The 20,923-nt window shown below is 46.4% G+C and overlaps 5 protein-coding genes across 5 annotated transcripts; all 5 read left to right on the plus strand.

The window, feature by feature from the left end:
* Nucleotides 1-2,195: 2,195 nt before the first annotated feature.
* Nucleotides 2,196-4,108, plus strand: RhiXN_07605 (uncharacterized protein; the record flags this gene model as incomplete). Its single annotated transcript, XM_043327421.1, has 5 exons — nt 2,196-2,420; nt 2,473-2,603; nt 2,655-3,701; nt 3,749-3,984; nt 4,041-4,108. The coding sequence occupies 5 exons, from the start codon at nt 2,196-2,198 to the stop codon at nt 4,106-4,108; spliced, it is 1,707 nt and encodes a 568-aa protein (XP_043182806.1).
* Nucleotides 4,109-6,843: 2,735 nt separating this feature from the next.
* RhiXN_07606 (uncharacterized protein) lies at nt 6,844-8,490 on the plus strand (the record flags this gene model as incomplete). The annotated part of the gene is made up of 3 exons (XM_043327422.1): nt 6,844-7,300; nt 7,350-8,343; nt 8,397-8,490. 3 exons carry the CDS (start codon nt 6,844-6,846, stop codon nt 8,488-8,490), a joined length of 1,545 nt encoding a protein of 514 aa, XP_043182807.1.
* A 1,938-nt stretch (nt 8,491-10,428) lies between these two features.
* Nucleotides 10,429-11,824, plus strand: RhiXN_07607 (Zinc-binding dehydrogenase; the record flags this gene model as incomplete). The annotated part of the gene is made up of 6 exons (XM_043327423.1): nt 10,429-10,592; nt 10,643-10,673; nt 10,936-10,994; nt 11,047-11,399; nt 11,451-11,590; nt 11,645-11,824. The coding sequence occupies 6 exons, from the start codon at nt 10,429-10,431 to the stop codon at nt 11,822-11,824; spliced, it is 927 nt and encodes a 308-aa protein (XP_043182808.1).
* A 3,099-nt stretch (nt 11,825-14,923) lies between these two features.
* On the plus strand, nt 14,924-16,321 carry RhiXN_07608 (Zinc-binding dehydrogenase; the record flags this gene model as incomplete). Its single annotated transcript, XM_043327424.1, has 6 exons — nt 14,924-15,087; nt 15,211-15,385; nt 15,436-15,494; nt 15,546-15,898; nt 15,949-16,088; nt 16,142-16,321. The coding sequence occupies 6 exons, from the start codon at nt 14,924-14,926 to the stop codon at nt 16,319-16,321; spliced, it is 1,071 nt and encodes a 356-aa protein (XP_043182809.1).
* Nucleotides 16,322-17,800: 1,479 nt separating this feature from the next.
* Nucleotides 17,801-20,683, plus strand: RhiXN_07609 (Fungal Zn(2)-Cys(6) binuclear cluster domain; the record flags this gene model as incomplete). The annotated part of the gene is made up of 16 exons (XM_043327425.1): nt 17,801-17,895; nt 17,960-18,097; nt 18,169-18,359; nt 18,419-18,692; nt 18,764-19,133; nt 19,190-19,211; nt 19,261-19,269; nt 19,323-19,341; nt 19,402-19,480; nt 19,533-19,542; nt 19,592-19,759; nt 19,809-20,074; nt 20,135-20,308; nt 20,360-20,392; nt 20,446-20,549; nt 20,605-20,683. The coding sequence occupies 16 exons, from the start codon at nt 17,801-17,803 to the stop codon at nt 20,681-20,683; spliced, it is 2,031 nt and encodes a 676-aa protein (XP_043182810.1).
* Nucleotides 20,684-20,923: the final 240 nt, after the last annotated feature.

The following is a 20,923-nucleotide window of genomic DNA, read 5'->3' on the forward strand; positions in this document are numbered from 1 at the left end:
TATTATATCCCGCAAAGTGGCCCCGATCACGTGATTTCCCTTGTGCTAGTACAGGGGACCTTCTCCTTGTTGATCAAAGCCTACAGCAAGTTGATTTTACAATGTCGTACGCCAACTGTAAGGTTGGGTACACGCTAGTGGGCGGGCGCTTATGGCCGTACTACTACAGACACTGCTGATGTAACTAACTATCTAGGCTAAACTAATACCGCTTAGGGCGGTCTACTACTTCTATACTACTGCAAGGGGGCCTTAGGCCTGGGAGGTGTGGTGAGTAAAGGGGTGGTGAGCGTCTGGGAACTACTTAGGGGCCGGCTACTTAGCTGGCTGGCTACCTTCTCTAATGAGTAAGAGACAAGGTAAAATTGACTTGGTGTCTCCAAGCGATTTTCCTGCTGTATATATAGACAAAACTACTAACTACATGTGGTCTGTGCGTGTGTGAATAGAAGCCTACATGTGAAAAGAGAAGCGTGCTGCGGACTGCGCAGAAGCGTGGATTTCTCCTAAGCGCCCTTGGCACGGCATCTCGGCACGGCATCTCGGCATAAATAAGCGCCGAGATCACGTGATCGAAAAACAAAAGATATTGAGTCCGTAAAAAATACTAAAAATAACAGAAAAATCGTGCGATTCTAATGGTATATGTTAGGAGGTTAGAACACTTTAACAGCTTATCTGCACATTCACCTTAGTGATTGTCCTGGACACAGTCACATGACCAGTACAAGTGGTTGCATGCTGGGCCAAGCCCAAATTTGGGGGGTAGCAGGTGTAATCATGGGTTGTCAGCAGAGGAATAATAGGGCTCTATGGCTTAGTGGTCAAGCTGGTTCAATTCCGGCTAGTTCTATTTTCCTCTGTTTATGACAGTCAGGTAACCCTCTTACCTAAGGTACTATCCTAGAGATCTTAAGTATACATACCCTTAGTCACTTAGGCTTAAGTAACATTAGTCTAAGGTACTATACATAACCAACCACCTGCACTTCATAGTTGCTAGACTATTTGTTAGGAGTTGTTATTCCTGATAACCTAGCCTATATTGTGCATATATTCTGTGCATATATTCTGATTCTTAATACTAGTTCTTAGTTATTCCCATATACATTTTGTATATAGTAATTCTTTCTTACTCCTGTACTTACACAACTCTTAACACAAGTCTTGCTGTTCTAGCAGCAACTTGACCTAGTTTATATACACAAGTGAAGCCACATCAAAAACAACAGTACTAAATAACAAGTCATTCTGCAATATCACATCATATATCAAATATGTCACATGATCTTGATGAGTCATAAATATATACCAAAAAAGGAAACTATCTCAGAAAAAAGGTAGAAAATAATGAAAATTCATGTCATGCCAATGAAGGTCATGACACCTAGGGGTTGAATTTGTGCATCTATCCATTAGACAGTGTAATTATAATATTTATGGATTAAATAGACTCATTATTACTCTTTTAGAAGAAACCACACCTTGGTGAAAGACATCCACACTCAGGCATTGGACTTTGCAAGGGTTGGACTGAGGGGGTTGGATGTCAGGGGTTGGACCTTGCACCTGCAAAAATAGTGAGAGCAGGGTCCAGATTAGTACAAGGGCTGCATTTTGCCAGTAATCTGTGCCCAGGGGCTCAGATTGCTGAGGTTGGATTGTCTATACCTTTGGGGTATATGGTAGTAAGTTATAACTCACCCTAAGAGCATTACTTTGCATAACCAAGCTGTCATGAACTCTCAAGGTAAGTTAGACTCTGTAAGCTGTTTTGTGTAGAACTGCTGATATTGGTATAGCTATTGCATTAGTTCAATATAGCCAGCTGAGGCTTTCACCAACAAATTTGGCAGCTTTAAAATGTGTAACAGTTTGTATGGTGCCACAGTGTACAATTGGCTGATTAATGTGATCCCCAAGCCCTCTCAAAACTTAAATATACATATACGGTACTGAGGATCTTTATGATGCTTAGTAAGCAGTCTTGTAATAAACTGATAGCTCTTACGAAATCTCTGAAAGCATTTACTGTAAATCGGCGGCCACCAAGCACAAGTGGCTGACCATTGACGCTCATATATTAGTCATCGATAACTCTTCAAGGTAATCACGTGTCACGATTAGGCCCTGCAGTCTACCACTGCTGAGGGTTCATAACCACAACTCACCGGATTGACGGAATATCCACACTCATGCATTCAGCACTTCAGGTAACGGAAATCGTCCAAATGATTTGTCGCCATGGAAGTAACAAGGACATTATTCACCTTGCAATAACCTGTCAAGATCTATTCCATATAGCCATTCCAATCGCATGGGAGAAAGTTAAAGGCGTTCTTCAATTGATAAAATTGATACGCACTGTAGTAGTCGATGAGGAAAAATTTCCATTCGGGAATTATAAAATAACTACAATTGTGAGTCTCGCGAATACGATAGCTCCCACCCACTACCCTTAAGTTCTTCCAGGACTTTTCGGGTCCTCCAAAACGGGAGTATCTTGACCGTTGGCAAATTTACGCACCTTTTGTTCGCAAACTTGAAATAATTGAAGAGGAATCTACCCGTTTTCATATGGGCACCCTCTCGGCGCTACTGTCGTACGCCCAGCAAAGGGTACTACTGCCAAACCTAACTAAACTTGCGCTCAGTCCAAAGGAACCACAAGCGATGAACTATTTATTTTGGGTCAAGGTCTTTGGGTCCTCCTCCTTGCGAGACCTTCGGGCTACCTATCACTCGGGTGAAATGCCTATCGTCTCAAATGATCGCGAATCTACCGTCATACAGGCCATTGTTAAACAATGCCCAAATTTGACCACGCTTGGATTTTTCTCCTATCCCTGCTCCGAAAAAATCGAGAACGAATATGACAGATTCTTTATACAATATCCTTACCCCATGCAAAACTTTCTTTCAAGAGCTAGCTCACTGACTACTCTGATAGGGAGCCTTTCATTCCTCCTGCCTCAGTCTCTGGATGCTCTTGGTCGACTACCCAATCTGGAGCGAGTAGAAATATATTACCCACCAAAGTCTACCCGACAAGATATCGACGATTTGAGAAAAGGAACTCTCTCTCCTACGGCTTTCCCAGCGCTCAAGGCGCTAGTTCTAAATAACCTCATTCAGCATGGAGCTGACTTCCTCTGGGACTTACCACCTCTTGTCAGTAAATTGACTACTGTGGAGCTAAAGTTCAACCCATATCCTCGTCGTCAACAAAACGAATGGGCGTTACGCGAGATGATCCCAAAATTGTGCGATCGGAGCCCCTATATATCCCAGCTTTTGCTTGAGTTTGACTGCGATTCACAAGAAGGTATTGGGATGCCACACATGTGTCAATTCACTGACACCGCATTCGGTCTTATCGCCCAACTAAGCTTGACTCGACTCGAAGTGATGCACGCACGACTAGTGGGACCAGATGTCTTATTCAAGTTGACCAGAACCTGGCCTAATCTCGAAGTTCTACGTTGGACAGCACAGCATATAAAAGTGCAAGAATTACAAGAGTTTGCTTTGTTCCTACCTAAACTAAAGCACCTCGCCGTCGAAGTAAATATGATGCCACTACCTGAAGAAGTTGATATGACATATATCGCCAATCTCAAACGGCGAGAGATGCGTACACTCGAGAGTGGGCTCCATAAATTCAGCGACCTAGCCGGTAACGATGCCGCTCGGATATACTGGTGAGTAAAGTTTATGATTGACCTGACTTGACTCATCTCTCTTCAAGGTACCTGAGCGTTATGTGGCCGAACGCTAGGCTTGAAACTCGGGCTTCGCACATTGATTCACTCCCCGGGAGGAGATTGGATCTGTTCTGTGTGAACGTCGTAAATCACATGGAACCGTTGGTGCTCGATATGCAATCCGTAGTGGGCGTACATCCAGATAATTTCAGCAATGGTATCTACGACGATGCGGTCCAAAACTATGTTCGTGTTATGTGGGACGCGGGATGCAAATTCAGTAAGTTGAAATTATGCCACTACATGATAACAGCCAAATGAAACTCCTGTGTTTAGTGCGACCCCAATTGGAGAAGATCAACGCGCCCTGGCGGATGCTCCCGGCTGAAGCGCTGCCTCCATAGATTCACTGGTACTCGAACCACCTGAAAGCCCCTGGCCACTATCGTTTTAGGTGGCTGGACCGATGAATTCAACAATGTCCCCAAGAAATTGTATTATTACTTGTACACTTGGTAATATATAGGTGCGATTCTATTGAACTAGTGTACAGATGTGAGCCCGACTTTGGTCTACTTTATATCATTGAATGACAGTTGAGAAGATATCGTGAGATGAATACCATTCAAATGAAACCAGGCAGGGTAGTGTATCTCACGACGACTGTTTTTTGCAGTTGAATCGAACTAGAACTGTTCTCATTATACCTTGATACACTCTGATACGTGCCTCAGTCTGACGCCCACGGACTCGAAACAACAGGTGTCCCAACGAAGCATTTCAACTTGATCTTAGTATAGCTATTCGTATCGCTATCTGTCACTGCAGCTTGGGGGGCCGGATTTAATCACTCTATATCTCTCATTGATATGATCAATTTAGTGGATAATGTATGGTAACACACTGTAGTAGCGGCATCTCCCTCGGCGAAAGGACGAAGGTTGCGAGACGTTACCGGTGCTTTCAAGTACACATCGAACCAGAAGTGCCCCTCGTCCCTCCGGTTTGAAGGATAAGTGGATATTATAATAAAGGGCTTAGCTAAACTAGTTCTCGAGCGGCGCTGAATTGAAAGTATGCGTCCCTGAAAAAAATTATCAAAGTTTGAAGCTTGAGCATAGTTGTATGTACAATGCTGTAAGATTCTGGGTTAACTCTTGGAATGAGGCTGGTAGGGTTGAAAGTTTACATTTGGTCGTTTATTCACGTCCCTGTGAATTCATCGTTCCTGACTCATTGAATGCGTATCTCTATGAAGTGAAGGGCTGGGATCTATGAATGCAAGCGACGCCGGTGGGAGCCTTATTATCACGTCAATCTTTGGCTAAAGTATACACCCAGGTGAAGGATTGGGTTCTCTGGCAGTCGACCCTCGAGTTGGTCCTACTGGCAAGAACCCACGCACAGACGAGGCACGTTTCGGTAAAAACTGGAAAAAGTCCGCATGGGTAACATGGCTACCTTTGTTCTCCACATGGTGAGCGAGAACCGAACCGAATGTATGCACCCTTCATCAGCACCCCGGTCTGAGAGTTCCCTAATTCACCGGTATCGATATATCCTTCTCGAGTGCCACGAATCAAGGCACGATTGCGTTCCTGGATATTGACTTGCGGCGGGAAGGGAATAATGAATCGAGTCGCTTGATATAGATATACTCAAAGGTAACATTCTCAGGTACACCTAGGTTCATCAATCTCATCTGACAACTCGACATTCTCGGAACTCAAGATACATGAATCTTTGTGGATGTATTATCGGGACCGACTGAGTGAGAGCGTGCCACGAATCAGGGGTAGTAAGTTATCATGAGGACAACCGGTATTGATAATCACGATCGTGTGTTCTCGACTCCCTTCCCCGCCCTCCGGAGAGCGCAGCACCGGCGGGAAGGTTCCAATTCCATGCGTGCGGGGGAAATAATTGATTGTACAGTACTGAATATGTAAGATTGAGGACGCCCGGTTCCTGTTTGGGCTTGGATATACTTTTGGGGCGCGGGAAGAGTTGGGGAATGATGTTCATTATATATTTGGGTGGCGTTGTATATGTTGTAGTCCACGCTCGTGATCTTGGCGTATAGGTGGAAACTATAGCTTGACTTTATATGCACAGAACGGGTGATTTATGAAGATGCCACCCGGCATAGGAAAAGAAATACGATCTTGGACCACGATAGATAAAAAGAAATTCACAAGCCAACCGACATCATTTGGATCCGCCGCACAGCATCAATTCGATTGTCGAAATAAGCGAGACGTGGATGTGTGCCTATATGCACGTTTTGCATAAATTCGCGTTTCCAGAATGCGTGGGCGTCGGTACCTGTTTGTCATGCCGCGCGCAACGGGAACACTGTTAAAAGATGTTATTTCTTCATTTGAGCATAGTCCAATTGGAACGTCTTGGGTTAATTGCAAGAGTGAAATCAAGGACGTTCCGATGTTTATCCTGGGACCCAGTGGGTCGACAGTACCGGCGGTATGTGTTTCTTCCAATATCATTAATTCTATAGGACCCGCGAATAGAACGGGTGGGAGCGATCTAACAGGGCATATGAACAAAGCAGTTGTATTTTTGATGTGATCTACGGCTGATCAATAGGATCTGCGCCCAAAGGCTAACGTTAGTGTGGCACGCTAGGGGAGAAAAGTGTATTATCAAGAGACGGTGGATTGAGTCCATTTGTTCACGCCCTTTAACCCGGGAAGCACTGACCCGTCCGAGCGTTGATTAAACCATAAGTGCCCGCCATCGTTGCATTTTGATTGGACAGCGGGACATTCCGTGTCGAGTATAAATATCTATTATAAACCGAGAACGCGCCAAATTACCTCTGTGGGCTGGATTCGAGGAGCGAGACATTTGAATATGTTCGTTGGCTTGAGTGACATGTATTCGCGTAGTCTAGGAGATGTTGGGTAATTCACATCATGTTGGAATGCACACAAAGAAGACGGAGTGGTTAAATTTGACTCGTCGGAACAGTATATTTTCCCATGACGGTCAGCTCCCGATGGGTGGTATATATAAGGAAGCGAGAGGGGGCGAGGGGGTGGGGCTGAAGAAGGGGATGATGACAAAGCGGAGTCGGGCTCTGTCTCGACCACGACGACCATCATGGAGCTCAGTCGCTAGGATGCCGACTCCAACACCAGACTATTTCCACCCATTCTCGAGCGGGGACAGACCCCAGCCTGCGCCTCTGCTGCCCTCTTCACCTCACGCTGTGCTATTGTACTTGGGAGCGGGCCTGGACTTGTACCCTGTTGCATCGCACTATGCCGGATTCTCCACATTTCTCTATGTCGATGCCAAACCACGCTTGACCCGTGCACCAGGGGACAGAGACCATGCTGCATGGAGAGCACCAGAGGACGTAGCGAGGAGCGTCATCGATCGGGCGCTTGGCATGTTGGACCAAGGCTGGGAACTCGTCGCTCCCGAGATTCTCAAGTTTCAAGGCAGATTCGCAGTCACGATGTACTATATCTTTGCTACGCTCGACTTTGAGCTCGTCCAGGTTGCCAATTCTATTCCGTTCGTAGCCACCCTGTTGGAGCGCGTCGAGGCCTTGTACGTTCACGGCTTATACAGTGAGTTGGTTTTTGTTTCTGGGTGGAACTGTCGTTGATAGATTCCTAGTTTCACCCGAGACTGGACTGCACTTACCCAACCTCCGGACGGTATACGCCATTCCAGGTAACGCATCGTGCGCAGATGTCGATTTCATTCAAGAGCATGACTGCACGCCCCCCGATCCCAGCTCCCCATACTACATCCCCACCCGTGCTGAACAGGAACACTATGAGCGTTTGTGTGCTTGGGCCGGTGTCAATCCTCATGCTGTTCCTCCGCCTGTTGAACTGGAAGTGTACGGAAACGAGACCGACCTGTTGTTGGAAAGATTCGTCGGCCTGTCTTTGACTGCTCCGGTCAAACCGCCCAAGGAGCCGAAAGCAAAGGACAAGAAGGGCTCACGAAAGGGCAAGAGCAAGATCTCCACTCGTGGTCCGCCATTGCGATTCGTGCTCATTGACCAGATCTCATGGGACGAGGATTTGCTTCGCGGCACGATCCCGCCGCCGCCCGTTCCCTCGCGCACCGGTTTCGCAAACGAAGTCATAGGAAGACCAAGCACGGCCGTCCGAAAAACCAGCAATTGCTACTCGTCGGACGAAGTTAAACCCCGCCCACAACCGTCTATCGAACATCACCCGACAGAACCTACATTACCCCCTCTCCCAACCACCTCGTCAACATTCACACCCTCCTCTCTCCGCGGATACCCCAGCAACTCGAGTCTACGCACACGAGCGTCGCTGAGAGGCTTTCCGTCCACCCAATCCCTGCGTGGACTCGCCCAACTGCACCTCGCATCACCCCCCGGCCCAGCTCCGATCCGCGAGTCCCTCGAAACGGACCACGCGCGCATATCGCGCCCCAAGTCGGGCGGCGGGTCGTCCCAGGGCCTGGTCCGGTGCTCGTCCAAGCGCCCGGCGAGCGTTATAAGAGGCGGCGGGTACAGAGTGTCCAAGTCCATTCGCGAGGCCGAGCAAGTGTGGGAAGAGCGCGATCGCAAAGAACGGGAGCGTAGGCGCGAGGAAAAGTCGATGCGGGAGCGAGGGATGAGCGACGTGTGAGTGCTCTTTCTTTCCTTTCTGTTGAGCTCGGGACTGATGACTTGCACAGACCTACGCAGACGAAAAAGAGCTTCTTGCGGTTTATCACCTATGGATTGTTTGGATCGGATGGAGGCGAGGGAAGACATGCTCATACGGTCTAGTGACGTCATTTCTGCGCCAAACCGGTTTCGTACTTGGAATCCCAACGACTTGCTCTCGATCTCAATGATGCCCTACTCTCTCTAGATTCAAGCTATTATTTATCGTCTCGCACTTTTTTTGCATTCTTGCTTCGCAGCCTGGTTTTATCATTGGGTCCAGATTCATCTCGCGGCTACTCTATCCCATTGGCTAATTGTCTTTATTCGTTTATTCATGTACGACTGTTGTTCAATGGTTTCTTGAATTAGTAACTTGTTGTTGTATTAAAGTAGGTTATTTATTCAATTCACGTTTGTTTTGTGCTTCTTTGATAAGAGTGTTGAGTTTTGGGATCTTGAAAGGTGATAGGTTCCATTTGGGGAGACTGTGTATCTAGCGTGGTATGTTTGATTTTGTTGTATCTCCTGTCGTCGGTCGGGCTGATCGGACATGGGTAACGAGTCGAGTCGGATGGATACGGTCACTACCATGGTAGGTCGGCATAGCGAAAATGAGAGAGCTTCCAGTGTAAGGATTTAGGCCAAAATAAACGTCTAATAAACACGGACTTTTAAGCCTACTCGAGGGGGTCAAACCTCTTTTCGCCTGATTCATGCTGACCAATGCATAATGGAATAGTTGCCTTTAGGTACTATATCATGCCGAAAAGGCCCTCTTTACGAGTGTACCAAAAGTTTTAGAAAAATTACTACGCTGTAATGGGCGGTACTCTTCGCTAATTTCTCATTCTGAAGAGATCCTCGGGCTGGACGCATGAAGTCAAGGGCTCAGGTATAGGGATGAATATAGCAGGGGGGCATACCGTCAATGGTTGTAGGCGTCTGAAATACGGTAGCAAACGAACGAGTGACTCACATGATATATAGGCACGTCCTGTGGCCGTATCGGGATCACCATGCTTACTCCTTATACTGTAATGCGCGGTTTATCATACGGCTTCAATATTAAGTTTAGGAAGTGTGGTCATTGTCATGTTCAATAGCGACTCCTCGATCACGGGTTCAGAAAAACCTGTGTACAAACGAACGTTTTAGCAACTTTGGAAGGGCGACTGTCCTGTCCAGGATTTTTTTCTCTCAAAAGTCTGTCAGTGCAAGGCTCGTACGCTATCAGATGGGCGACGCGCTAGGTAGTCATAGCAAGTACGCTACCAAGCAGCGATCATGCGCGCGCTTGGATACTCGGTGTCAAGTTCATTCACTGTCACTTGATACTATCCGCGCAAGTGAACCGCGCATGAGCTCAATCGATTGACTCAGGTCGAGGGTTCTATTCGATCAAATGTGTTACGAGGGAGCGATTTACTCACTCGTGTCGCGTAACCCAGAACCTTGAACACACTCGCGGGGAACGTGACCAAACTCCCGCGAATTTCAAATCTCAAACCTCTGTGATGTCCTCCTGGGGTTACATGAGCCCAAAAAGCCCAGAGTGATTTTGTGTCTTGGGAGACCGCGCATGCTGCTCTTTGTGAACGATAGGCCCAAAATGCTTTTTGATTTCAGCAGGTATTGCTGATATTTTACGAGGGCTTTATGGGATGGGAGTAGGTAGGTCACTCGGTCAGAGGTTATATGCACGTCAAGACGTTCGTTTTTTCGTGAATCCACTCTCCCGGCTTCTACCGCTCTGTAGCATCTAACGAAGGTAAGAATATGCGATAAGTCGGATTACGTTATAGGTCCCGGTTGTTGTACATCAAGTCTGGTCGCGTACATTTTCAGATGTAATTGTCTCCCGCAATCACAGGCTTGGGTCACCCGCTCCATCGTAACGCGACCAAACTCCCGCGATATCAGAATGACATAGAGTTTTGTAGCCTTGAGTTCCATTATGTATTTTGAACAGAGTCGACGGCGTAGGTAGGATATTTAAGGCCACAGGTTCATAGCCAGACTTTCCCCAATCTGATATTCTTTCTTGTACGCTCGATCAGAATGGCATTCTCAATTCCAACTGTTGCAAACGCTTGGAGGTATCCTCCCGGAGAACCATCCTCATGGGACGGCTATCATAGCCTTGAACTCAGGGATGTTCAAGTTCATGCGCCCGGAAAAGGAGAAGTTCTGGTCAAGATCCGTGCTGTTACGTTAAATAGTCGGTGAGTACGAATTAACATGCATGCTGAGATATGAACTCATTCTTTTACAGGGTAATAATTCAAGTTGTCTACTATGAGGTCGTATATTAACTCGTGGCAAAATAGGACGTAAAAATCTGCCGCGGAACTTATCCTCTACCAGGATTTACAACGGGCTCGGATGGCAAAGGGCTCATTCCTACCTCGGATGGAGCTGGCGATATTGTTGCAATTGGCGAAGACGTGACTGGATGGACCATTGGAGATCGCGTCCATTCACTTTTTTCCGAAGGATGGATTAGTGGACCGCTCAAGGCTAGTTGATTGGTTTTATCCTGTCTTCAATTCTAAGGCAGCTTCGTAGGCAGAGTATTTACCCACCATACTAGGATCTAGAGTGCAGGGATGTTTATCACAATATCGGTCGGTTAATTGTTGTTGAAGTGCACCCTATTGCTCATATATTTGGTCCTAGCATATTTCCAGCTAAGTTTATACTTCCGATCCCCGATCACTTATCGTACGAAGAGGGAGCTTCGACTGCATGCGCTGGAATTACAGCGTTCAATGCGCTATTCGACAGCGGAGAGCTTACTCCGGATTCGACAGTGCTTGTCCTCGGAAGCGGTGGTGTCTCGGTGCTTGGTGCTCAATTTGCTAAAGCTGCTGGTGCGCGCGTTATTGCCACCACTTCTTCTCAAGAAAAGGCACAAAAGTACAAAGAACTTGGAGTCAGCCATGTGATCAACTATCGAGAGACTCCGAACTGGGCGGAAGAGGTAAAGAAAGTGACTGATGGACAAGGGGTCGATCAAGTGCTTGAAACTAGTAAGTAAATTTAACTGAGTCTTGATCAGAGATATTGACTTGTTCTACTAGGTGGGCAGGGGACACTCATGGAAGCAATCAGGTCTCTCAAGGCAAAAGGAGTAGTACATCTAATCGGTGGATCTACAGAAGAGGCTCCGACCACTGCATACCGTGACCTCACGTTAGGTCTAATGTCGAGCGGAGGAAAGGTAAGTCACTGCTCTTCGCCCCAAAATACGCTAGGTAATTACCAACATGGTTAGCTTAATGGTGTTACGCCTGGAGGTAAAGATGTCGCGCAAAGACTCGATTCATTCATGACGCAGCACAAGCTTAAACCTCTGCTGGACTCGAGGGTGTTCGCGTGGGAAGAGGCCGATAAAGCATTCGAATATCTTGAGAGAGGGGCACACTTTGGAAAAGTGGTAATCAGGGTCGACTGATTAATCGAATGTGACTGAATGGGCTTGTCCTGTATGTCTTGGCAATATATCGATATCATTAACATTTGCATGGCATAAGCCGCAATTAACCTTTTCCTTGACATGGTAAACTCCTACGCGCGATGTGTGGGTTCCGTATACGGTAAAAGCGGAGAAACCCTCCGAGCCACCTAAGACTGTGATCGTTTTTATCTCCAACGTAGTAGTTGTGATCAGTTGAGAACCTATGGCTTTAGCAAGCTTGAGCTGAGCAGCGTATATTGAATCACCTTCGCTACATAGTACAAGCTAAATTATAATTACAGTTTAACTATTAATATGGACGAATACCCCAGTGCTGTGTGACAAGAACCAAATCAGGGAGTACATATGCACATCGCTATGACCGCTGTAGGTAGTACAACCGCCAGTTCCTGTTGTTTCCCCGTCTAGCTCTCGATGTAAATGGCATTTATTGAACGCAGTATCGTACGATGATAAGATACTCTCTGACTTGACTCATGACTCGTACTGTGACTCTGCCATTTTTTAAATGATATAGAATCTAAACGATAGTAATCTCAGTTCGACTGTAGAATAGTGAACTGAGGTACTCGAGAGCCGATAACAAAACTTTTATAGTGAATATACATCCAAACATCAGTAAATACATTCGTAAGGATTATATACTATAGACCGTGATACTGATTCTTCAACACTATTGACTCGTTTATTGACTCATGTACTGACTCTGTAGAAATGAATGAATAGGATGTACATATACTAACGTTATAACAATTGTAGATACACGATAAAAGAGAGTGATAGTAAGTAGTATGAGAGAAGGGGTGAAGATACTTGACTTGAACAAGCCCCCTTTTATACCCTCACTATTCCAGACGAGTCATTCTATGGGGACTGCGCGTCTTACTGTGCATACTGCGCATATATCGTACGACCTGCTCTCTTACGACTTACTAACTCGATTAAAGTCAATAGAATATACTAGAATTCTCTAGTAAGTACACGATATTTCTATAGACTCGTGCTTCCTTTTCTCTATGCGTGCATATTACTACTCACACTGTATGTGTATATAAACTCCTGGTCTCGACACCTCTCGACCCAGGGCTCTAGTTAACATATTCTTTTATTCTGCACTAAGTCGATACAACTATTAGTTAGTTTACTATATATTTTATCGCGATCTGTTAAGTTCCCACAGTGCAAACACTTGAGGATCGATTGTCCTCAATAGCGTTGGACTGTGCATAGACTTTTGCCCGTTATTCGCAGCTTCTGGAGAAAAAAGCCAGTGCTTGTGCTACGGAATGTTTATTATTTAGCTGATTTTTGAATGACACTTGCGATGGATTTCATGTATATAATCGCTGACTCACGCACTGGCGTTCCGTACCCTTCTTTCACTCAGTGGGTACCTATTTTATCAAGATGGTATGCTTGGCGAACATCTGCAGGTTTCTAAAAAAGCAGTGGTTGTGAGTGTGATTAAAGAAAGCAAACTTTAGTATCCAGCCTAGGAGGTTTTGGTTTCACGGGGAACCCCAAAAGTATGGAAAATCCGCATGACATTCAGAATTTGACAAATATTCGCACCTAAAATCACAGGATCTGCACCTCGGCGGCACACAGGGTTGAGTTGAGAATTCGGATTCATGAAAAAACTGGTCGGATTTTGCCAGCACTCTGTATATATCGCGCGATTTTTTACGCACAAAAAATCTGCACTTTCGGGGTCTACCGTGTTCCCAGAAATTATGTATGCGTGTACTATTACATAGGAGGGACTGCCGCCACAGTGACGAGTACAAGCCAGCGGCTGGGGATGGGCTCGAGCCACGTTAGTGAGCTTGGAAGTGAGTACGACCTATGGGTTGGGTGGGCCATCTGCACTCGACATCGTGGTAACAGAGAAAGAGGGTGCGGAGAAAAGATAGTGAGCACGTTGCTCGACCTATCTGTCTGCCAGACGTCGCCAATGGTCGTGACTGCCCAGTGAAGCATCCGTCGCGTGATCTCGTAGTCGCCAGCTTCCTAGCCCCGGCGCTGGTCGCACGGCTCTGCGGGCTACGTCGTACCATCCCATAGTATGAGAAATTGAATGCATAATTGCCATCCTCTCAATTTTTAAACAATGGAGCTTGGCGCACAACTTTTTGATCACACGTACGACAGGCACATGTGGTCAGAATGCATTACGATACTGGGGGTCGATATAATTATGCGCGCGGAAAGCGCTACGCAGATTATTCAGAGTATCCTATCGCGGTCACAGATACCCGAGTACGACTCGTCAACCTGTGGACGGAATGTAATATATATACCCAGTATTGCGGAATCACAATAGCATATTCAACGAGTTTCGCAGGTAAATTAATTGGATATGTAAGTAGCCTTAAGCTTTCGGACATCTATAGCCGACGTGGACGATAACGGTCCAGGTGGCTTGGATCTAAATATCTGCCATGCCCTGGACTACATGGTTTTGTGGAGTTACTATGATTTTTCATTCTCTATAAGATATTTAAATGGCCCGAATCTATTCTAATAGCTTATATAAATAGTACATGCCCTAAATTTTAGCGATACCAGTCACGTTTTTACTCAAGAGACTAATGATATACACCCGCTTTCTAGGTTTGTTATCAAACAAGATATGAAACCGCATATCTCAATTCTTTGCGCATAGCACAACTTGGTTTTGACTTTTGGAACAGGAGGGTAAGGATTAAAAAACGGATTGTGCAATAAGGAAGAGAACTACAAACACATGTATTTATAGGGGGAAACATCTGACGGCAGTCCAACCAGGTCCTGCACAGCGCATACATAAACTTAACGAGGGTCATTTTACAATATTCCGACGTAAATGGGTCCATTTCTAGTCTATTTAATTTGACAATGTTCGCAACCTCCAGTCCAACCCAACCATGATAAGGCGTGATCAAACTCCCGCTAACCGATTTCTCATCAAACTCCCGCACCTTGATTGGTGTGTCATTGAGTATTATATGTTCCAAGGATACGGCGATTCTGGGAGACATATAAATCGAGAGTTGAAAGTGTACTTCTTGCAACATAGCTCTACACTTGATCTGAATGGCTCTCTCAATTCCCACTGTTGCAAAGGCTTGGAGGTATCCTCCTAGTCGGCCATCGTCGTGGAACGGCTACCATAGCCTCGAGCTTCGCAAAGTTCTAATTCCTGTACCTGGCAAGGGCGAGGTCCTGGTAAAGATGCATGCTGCTGCCTTGAATAGTCGGTGAGTGCTGAATCGTACAGTTGCTAGTGATGAACTCGACCTGACCTTTTTCTAGGGTATGCCAAGGAACCTTTAGTAGATGCAAGCACTAACTTGGGCTCAAATATAGGATGTGCAAATTAGCCGGGGGACTTATCCCCTGAAGGAAACTACCACGGGTTTCGATGGCGGAGGGCTTATCCCTGCTTCCGATGGTGCTGGTGAGATCCTTGCAGTCGGCGAAGGCGTAGCCGGGTGGGTCATCGGAGATCGCGTACACTCGCTCTTTAATGAAGGCTGGGTTAGCGGGCCAATTAAGGTTTGTTTGTTTGCTGCACTGGTTAGCTTTGCTCTAATGTACTTCAAAAGCCGGAATACGGGCCAAAAACACTAGGGTCAGAGACTCAGGGGTGTCTGACCCAGTACCGGTCGGTAATCATGTCAATCCTGATTGAGAGATTCTCACACATACTCTCCAGCATATTCCCAGCTGAATTCATACTTCCAATTCCCGATCACCTGTCGTATGAAGAGGCTGCTTTGAATGTATGTGCTGGCATGACAGCATTCCATGCATTATTCGATAGCGGGAAGCAGCTTCCAAACTCAACAGTACTTGTGCTGGGAAGTGGTGGTGTTTCGGTGCTTGGCGCTCAGTTTGCCAAGGCTGCTGGTGCGCGCGTCATTGCCACCACTTCCTCACAGGAAAAGGCCCAAAAGTATAAGGAGCTCGGGATCGATCATGTGATTAACTATCGAGAGACTCCAAACTGGGCGGAGGAAGTGAAGAAATTGACCAATGGCCAGGGGGCTGATCAAGCGCTTGAGATTGGTAAGCACTCTGCATCTAGTGTGTATAGATATGCCAACTGATTCAACTAGGTGGAAAGGGAACACTTATGGAAGCAATTAGGTCCATGAAAGCGGGCGGGGTAGTTCATGTGATTGGCGTATCCAGGGACGACACCCCGACCACTGGCTTTTTCGATCTTACAGTTGCTCTCATGTCATCTGAAATCAAGGTAAATGGTTAAACTCACTGCAGTTTCTTGATATCATGGTAAATACTATCCAGCTCAATGGATTGGTACCCGGAAGCAAAGACGTTGGGCAAAGACTCGACTCGTTCCTTTCTCAGCATAAGCTCAAACTCTTTGTGGGCTCGAAGGTGTTCGGATGGCAGGAAGCTAGAGAAGCCTTTGCTTATCTCGAGAGCGGGGCACACTTTGGGAAAGTAGTAGTTAGGATCGACTGATTGGCTATATGTAATCGAATGAGTATGTAGAGCTCCCATTTGCGTTACCGGTTACGCATACTATTTATGCCGCTGTATGCAAAGGCTTGTCACAAGACTCGCAACACATGCCCACAAGTATCAATCGTCACAGTCTACCGTATCCTGTACCCTCTTGAGTGCCCCCAAATATCATCATTTACACGAGAATAGGCTTATGCATCGATAGTTAGGTCACAGCGTCAAGCTGCCAGTCATCGCTATGCTATCATTAATGCTATTTATACTACCGCTTTTGAGTTACCACCCGAGACAAATAGGAGTGCTGGTTGCTAGAGTTTCAGTCTAACTGGACCAATCGACTGATTAAGGAAAAGTTAGGGTAGCTAGGAAGTCACCAGTATATTTTTGTCCCGTGGCCCACCGCATACCTCAACATCAATGTATCATTGCTCAGATCTTTAGAGTTCTGAGTCAGGGCCGGCTCATGCAAAATGCACCGCATATCGACAAACTGTTAAACTTAGATATGCATACCAATATAGGATCCTAGCAGAAGCGCGGGTGGCTGGATACTATGGGGAGTTTACAATTGACTTATTGATAGGTGGGAAGTAACCGAGCTACGAATACCCTTGCTCCCAGAAGATGCAACGCACATTCAATTTGAATGCGAAAGATTGACCGAGAGCTAGCGGATCGAGAGGTTCGGCTGTCAGTCACACTAAAGGATCACTTGGAATACGCCACACTATCCCTCTGTTCAGTGGACTTATTTATTGAGTACCAGCGGATTTAACAGGAGTAGCACACTTTGGCCCGGCCGGAGCTTAATTACTTGGATTGTTCCTGGAGAAGCTCGCGAAGTCCTTGTCTACATGATTGGGGCTGCTCATTGGAAGGTGAATGTCTGAACGCCACGCTCGTGAGAAAATGGAGCGATAGATGCAGTTCTAACCCCTGTCCGACCGTGGATAAGAAAGGTTTCCAACTTCCGAAGCAAGACCAAGCCTTTTATACGCATTTTCGGATGAAATGTTACCTGGCGATAGTTCAGTAGGCATTCTCCGTTGGCGGTACTGTAACGAAGTAGTATTCTGGGCCGGAGAAAATGAAATGAAATATTAAATCGGTATATTAATCACCAAAGCCGTCTATAACTGTTCCTCGCACACTAGATCTATGATATCCGACATTTTCATTGTTCAATTGATCAAAGTAGAATTGGAGTTCAGCGCAGTAATATTTAAGAGCGAGAACTGTGCTAACCAATCAGGGCCGGTCGGCTCACAAGCCGATCGTTACCATGTAACGTACGGGACCCCAACCGGCGCCAACTGACAGACCAAACTCAATTCGACCCTCGTCTCGAATCCGCAGGTTTGTTCCTTGCTCATACCACGACTGCGGACGCCCAGCTCGACTTGTGTCTCACTCCCAAGAGTTTTTTTATACATTAATTTTCGTACCGTGACGAGAGACTTGAACCGAATATTACCGATGTCATTTGAAGGTGGAGTTGATCGGGGTGTCAAGCGCAAAGGACCGGCGACGGACGTTTCGGATGATAACGAACCAAAAGCTAGAGGCCGAGCGTAAGTCGTCTGCCTTTAATGTGTTGCGCCTCTTGCTCGAGATTAATTCACCGTTTGTTCTTAGGTGTACGGCATGCCGTGCTATAAAAGTCCGATGCGATAATCCAAACATTGGGTACGAGGGACCATGCAGTCGATGCACAAGGTTATCATTAGAGTGTCTGTATCAGGAAAAGAAGCGTGGTCGTAAGCCAAAAAACGAGTAAGTATATCGACTTTCAGGGACGAAAAATAATCATATAACCATGTGAACCTTACGCCTATTTTTCTCAGCAACCCGGACGACAAGCAGCAGCAGGCGTATATTGCCCAGCCAAAGGTGGCACGCACCAGTTCCTCGCAGATTTGTGAAGCTCCCAATGGAACATCTGAATTCTCTTCGGTTCTGGAAGCACGCGCTCCCCGTCCGCTCGAGCACCGAACCGTTGCATCCCTGCCCGGTTCTACCTCGACTCCCCCATACGGTTCGTTTTCACAAGGGTCTAATTTCTGTTTATTACTTGTTTATTGATCGGCCGATCAGGGACTGCTGCCTCCCCCTCGCTGACGGTGAGCTCTAGTGACGCAAGTGGCTCACGCTACCGGGACCTTGGTCCACGCAAAAACTCCCGGGACGACGTAAAAAAGTACACGCTCGCAAATATCATGTCTGATACACCGTCTGGCCAATCACGCCCCGACTTGGCCGTGCCACCCCCGGTCCCGCTTACGCTAGGATTGTCTTCCATTGACCGCCTAGAAGATCCGCTGAAGGCTGAGTTCGTTACCGAGGCCGAAGTCGACTCGTTATTTTATTCGTATGTCTTCTTTGCCCCTGGTTCTTTTCGGCTTTGCAATCTGGCTTTTCTCATCTTCGTCCTGGTTCCAGATATTTTGCTCATCTCAACTCCATTATTGGGCTTCTCGACCCTCGTCTCCACACTGCGCCTTACGTAAGGAGACGCTCAACGGTTCTCTACACCACAATCATCTCTGTGTCGAGCAAGTTTTTCCTGCCTCGCGTACATCAACAATGTCATGCTCTTAGTCAGAGTCTCATTGGGAGAGCTTTGGCTTCGGACATGTGCAACATCGAATACATCCAGGCGCTTTCATTGAGCACATTCTACAAGGACGCTGACGACGCGAGCAGTTGGAGAAAAGTTGGGCTTGCCATACGTATGGCCTATGAGCTGAACTTGCATGAATTCAGGACTCAGCCACTACCAAAAGACGAGCTAGAAGCCAGAAAACAACTGGTGAGTGCGGTTTTTGATCGGGAACAAGGCTTCTCAATCGAATATTTCGTGCACAGAATAGAGAGCGGACTTGGATACGTAAGATTTTTCACTCGTGCCGTGTGTCCAGAGACTGAATGTTTTACAGAGCTTGTGTGTGAGTAATCTTGTCGGGGTGGTTTAGGACTTTCCTAAAATATATCCCCACAGTATACGACTTTACTACAGCGTAAGTTACTCGTAACGCCCGGCTATCGTAAAGTTGACATGCGTGTTGGCTCATCCATAGATCACAAAGAAACAAACCTAATATGGTTCCAGATCACGATCTCCCAGACGTAGAAGGATGGGTCCGTGATCACCCTCAGGTAAGTGCTTCTTTTTCACGAACGAACCGGCCGATCTAATATAACCTCATAGTTTCCTTGCTGTGAGATGGCTTTCAATCTCGATAATCAACTATACTAAAAAGCAAGCAGATGCCGATGCCCAGCTTGCTGGATCCTTTTCGTTCTTGATGGTTTATCGACTGATCCAAGCTACGCGGTCATCGATGATGTCCTCAAAACCGGGTGGATTTGATGCAACCATTAGACACTTGTTCCGAATGTTAGATGGGACCCCCAAATTCTGGGCAACGCTCGAAGGTGAATGGATCCCGTGCTCTGCTTGCACAAGGCCTGACATCCTTCACAGATGCATCCGCCGGACTTGCTCCCGTTTCAAGATCAATAATGAGGTTTTACTATTTTAGTTCCCAACTTTCGATCCATGAATTACAAATGTTGGCACTTGTCTCTCCGTCGGTCGAAGCAACCCAAGCAGTGTTGCAACAGTGCAAAGATTCAGCAGCTTTGGTGCTCAAACATGTTGTTGAAGACATGGCGCCGAGCGGTTACATACCGTATACCCAGGATGGAATCGCATTTGCGACCGCATACGCGGGCGTTTGGTTATACAAGGTACGTAAGTTGGTTGTTTTGGCCATTTCGTATGACCTATTATAGTCTGGATGGACCTAGCATCTATCACGATTTGAACCCGGAACAATTCTCGAGATCGTGGGATTATTCAAGGGGGTTGTCGAGGCGTGCGAAAAACAAAGTCAGCAACCGAAAGATATTCCGTCTTATTTTGCACGATTCTTCTCGCATTTGGCGCGGAACTCGGAAAGTGTAAAGACTCCCATACAACAAGTAGGCACTGATCGTGTTGCCACCCTAGCATAGTACTAATCAACGGTTTAGATGATGAGTGCGGATAGAACGCAGCCCCAATCTGTATGTTCCATCACACTCGAGTCGAATTCAGAAATTGACTGATTGAGTGTCAGGTTGCAAACGCATTGTTCCCGGATATTAGCTTCCCGATGGCAGATTACCAGGAATATGTACCACCCGAACTCATGCCGCCATTAGATGGGATGGATGCGCATTGGTGTGTTGTTACTTTCCTTTCTGACTCGAATTTCGCTCATACGAACAATCATCAGGATGAACGTCATGAGCGGGTTGGACGATTGGTGGAAAAACTACACTTACCTCGGTTCACTACATGGTTATTCCACATAGTGAACCCAACTACCGATACCCGGCAAGGATGGACCTATAACTTGGCCTTTTTCTCATTTTTGCTTTGGATTTGACGCTCGTTCCGGATGATATGTATTTGTATTGAATGTGTGTATCTTTCTAGCCGGAATTGTTTACCAATAGTTTTTGCGCGAACAATGGAAGATTTTAATAATTAGGACCCTGAGTGACTAGGCGCTTGAAACCACTGGAACTTCAGCCTCGTTTCGACCACAACCA

This window comes from Rhizoctonia solani, chromosome 9 (genome assembly GCF_016906535.1).
Source record: "Rhizoctonia solani chromosome 9, complete sequence".
In the NCBI taxonomy this organism is placed as follows: Eukaryota; Fungi; Basidiomycota; class Agaricomycetes; order Cantharellales; family Ceratobasidiaceae; genus Rhizoctonia; species Rhizoctonia solani.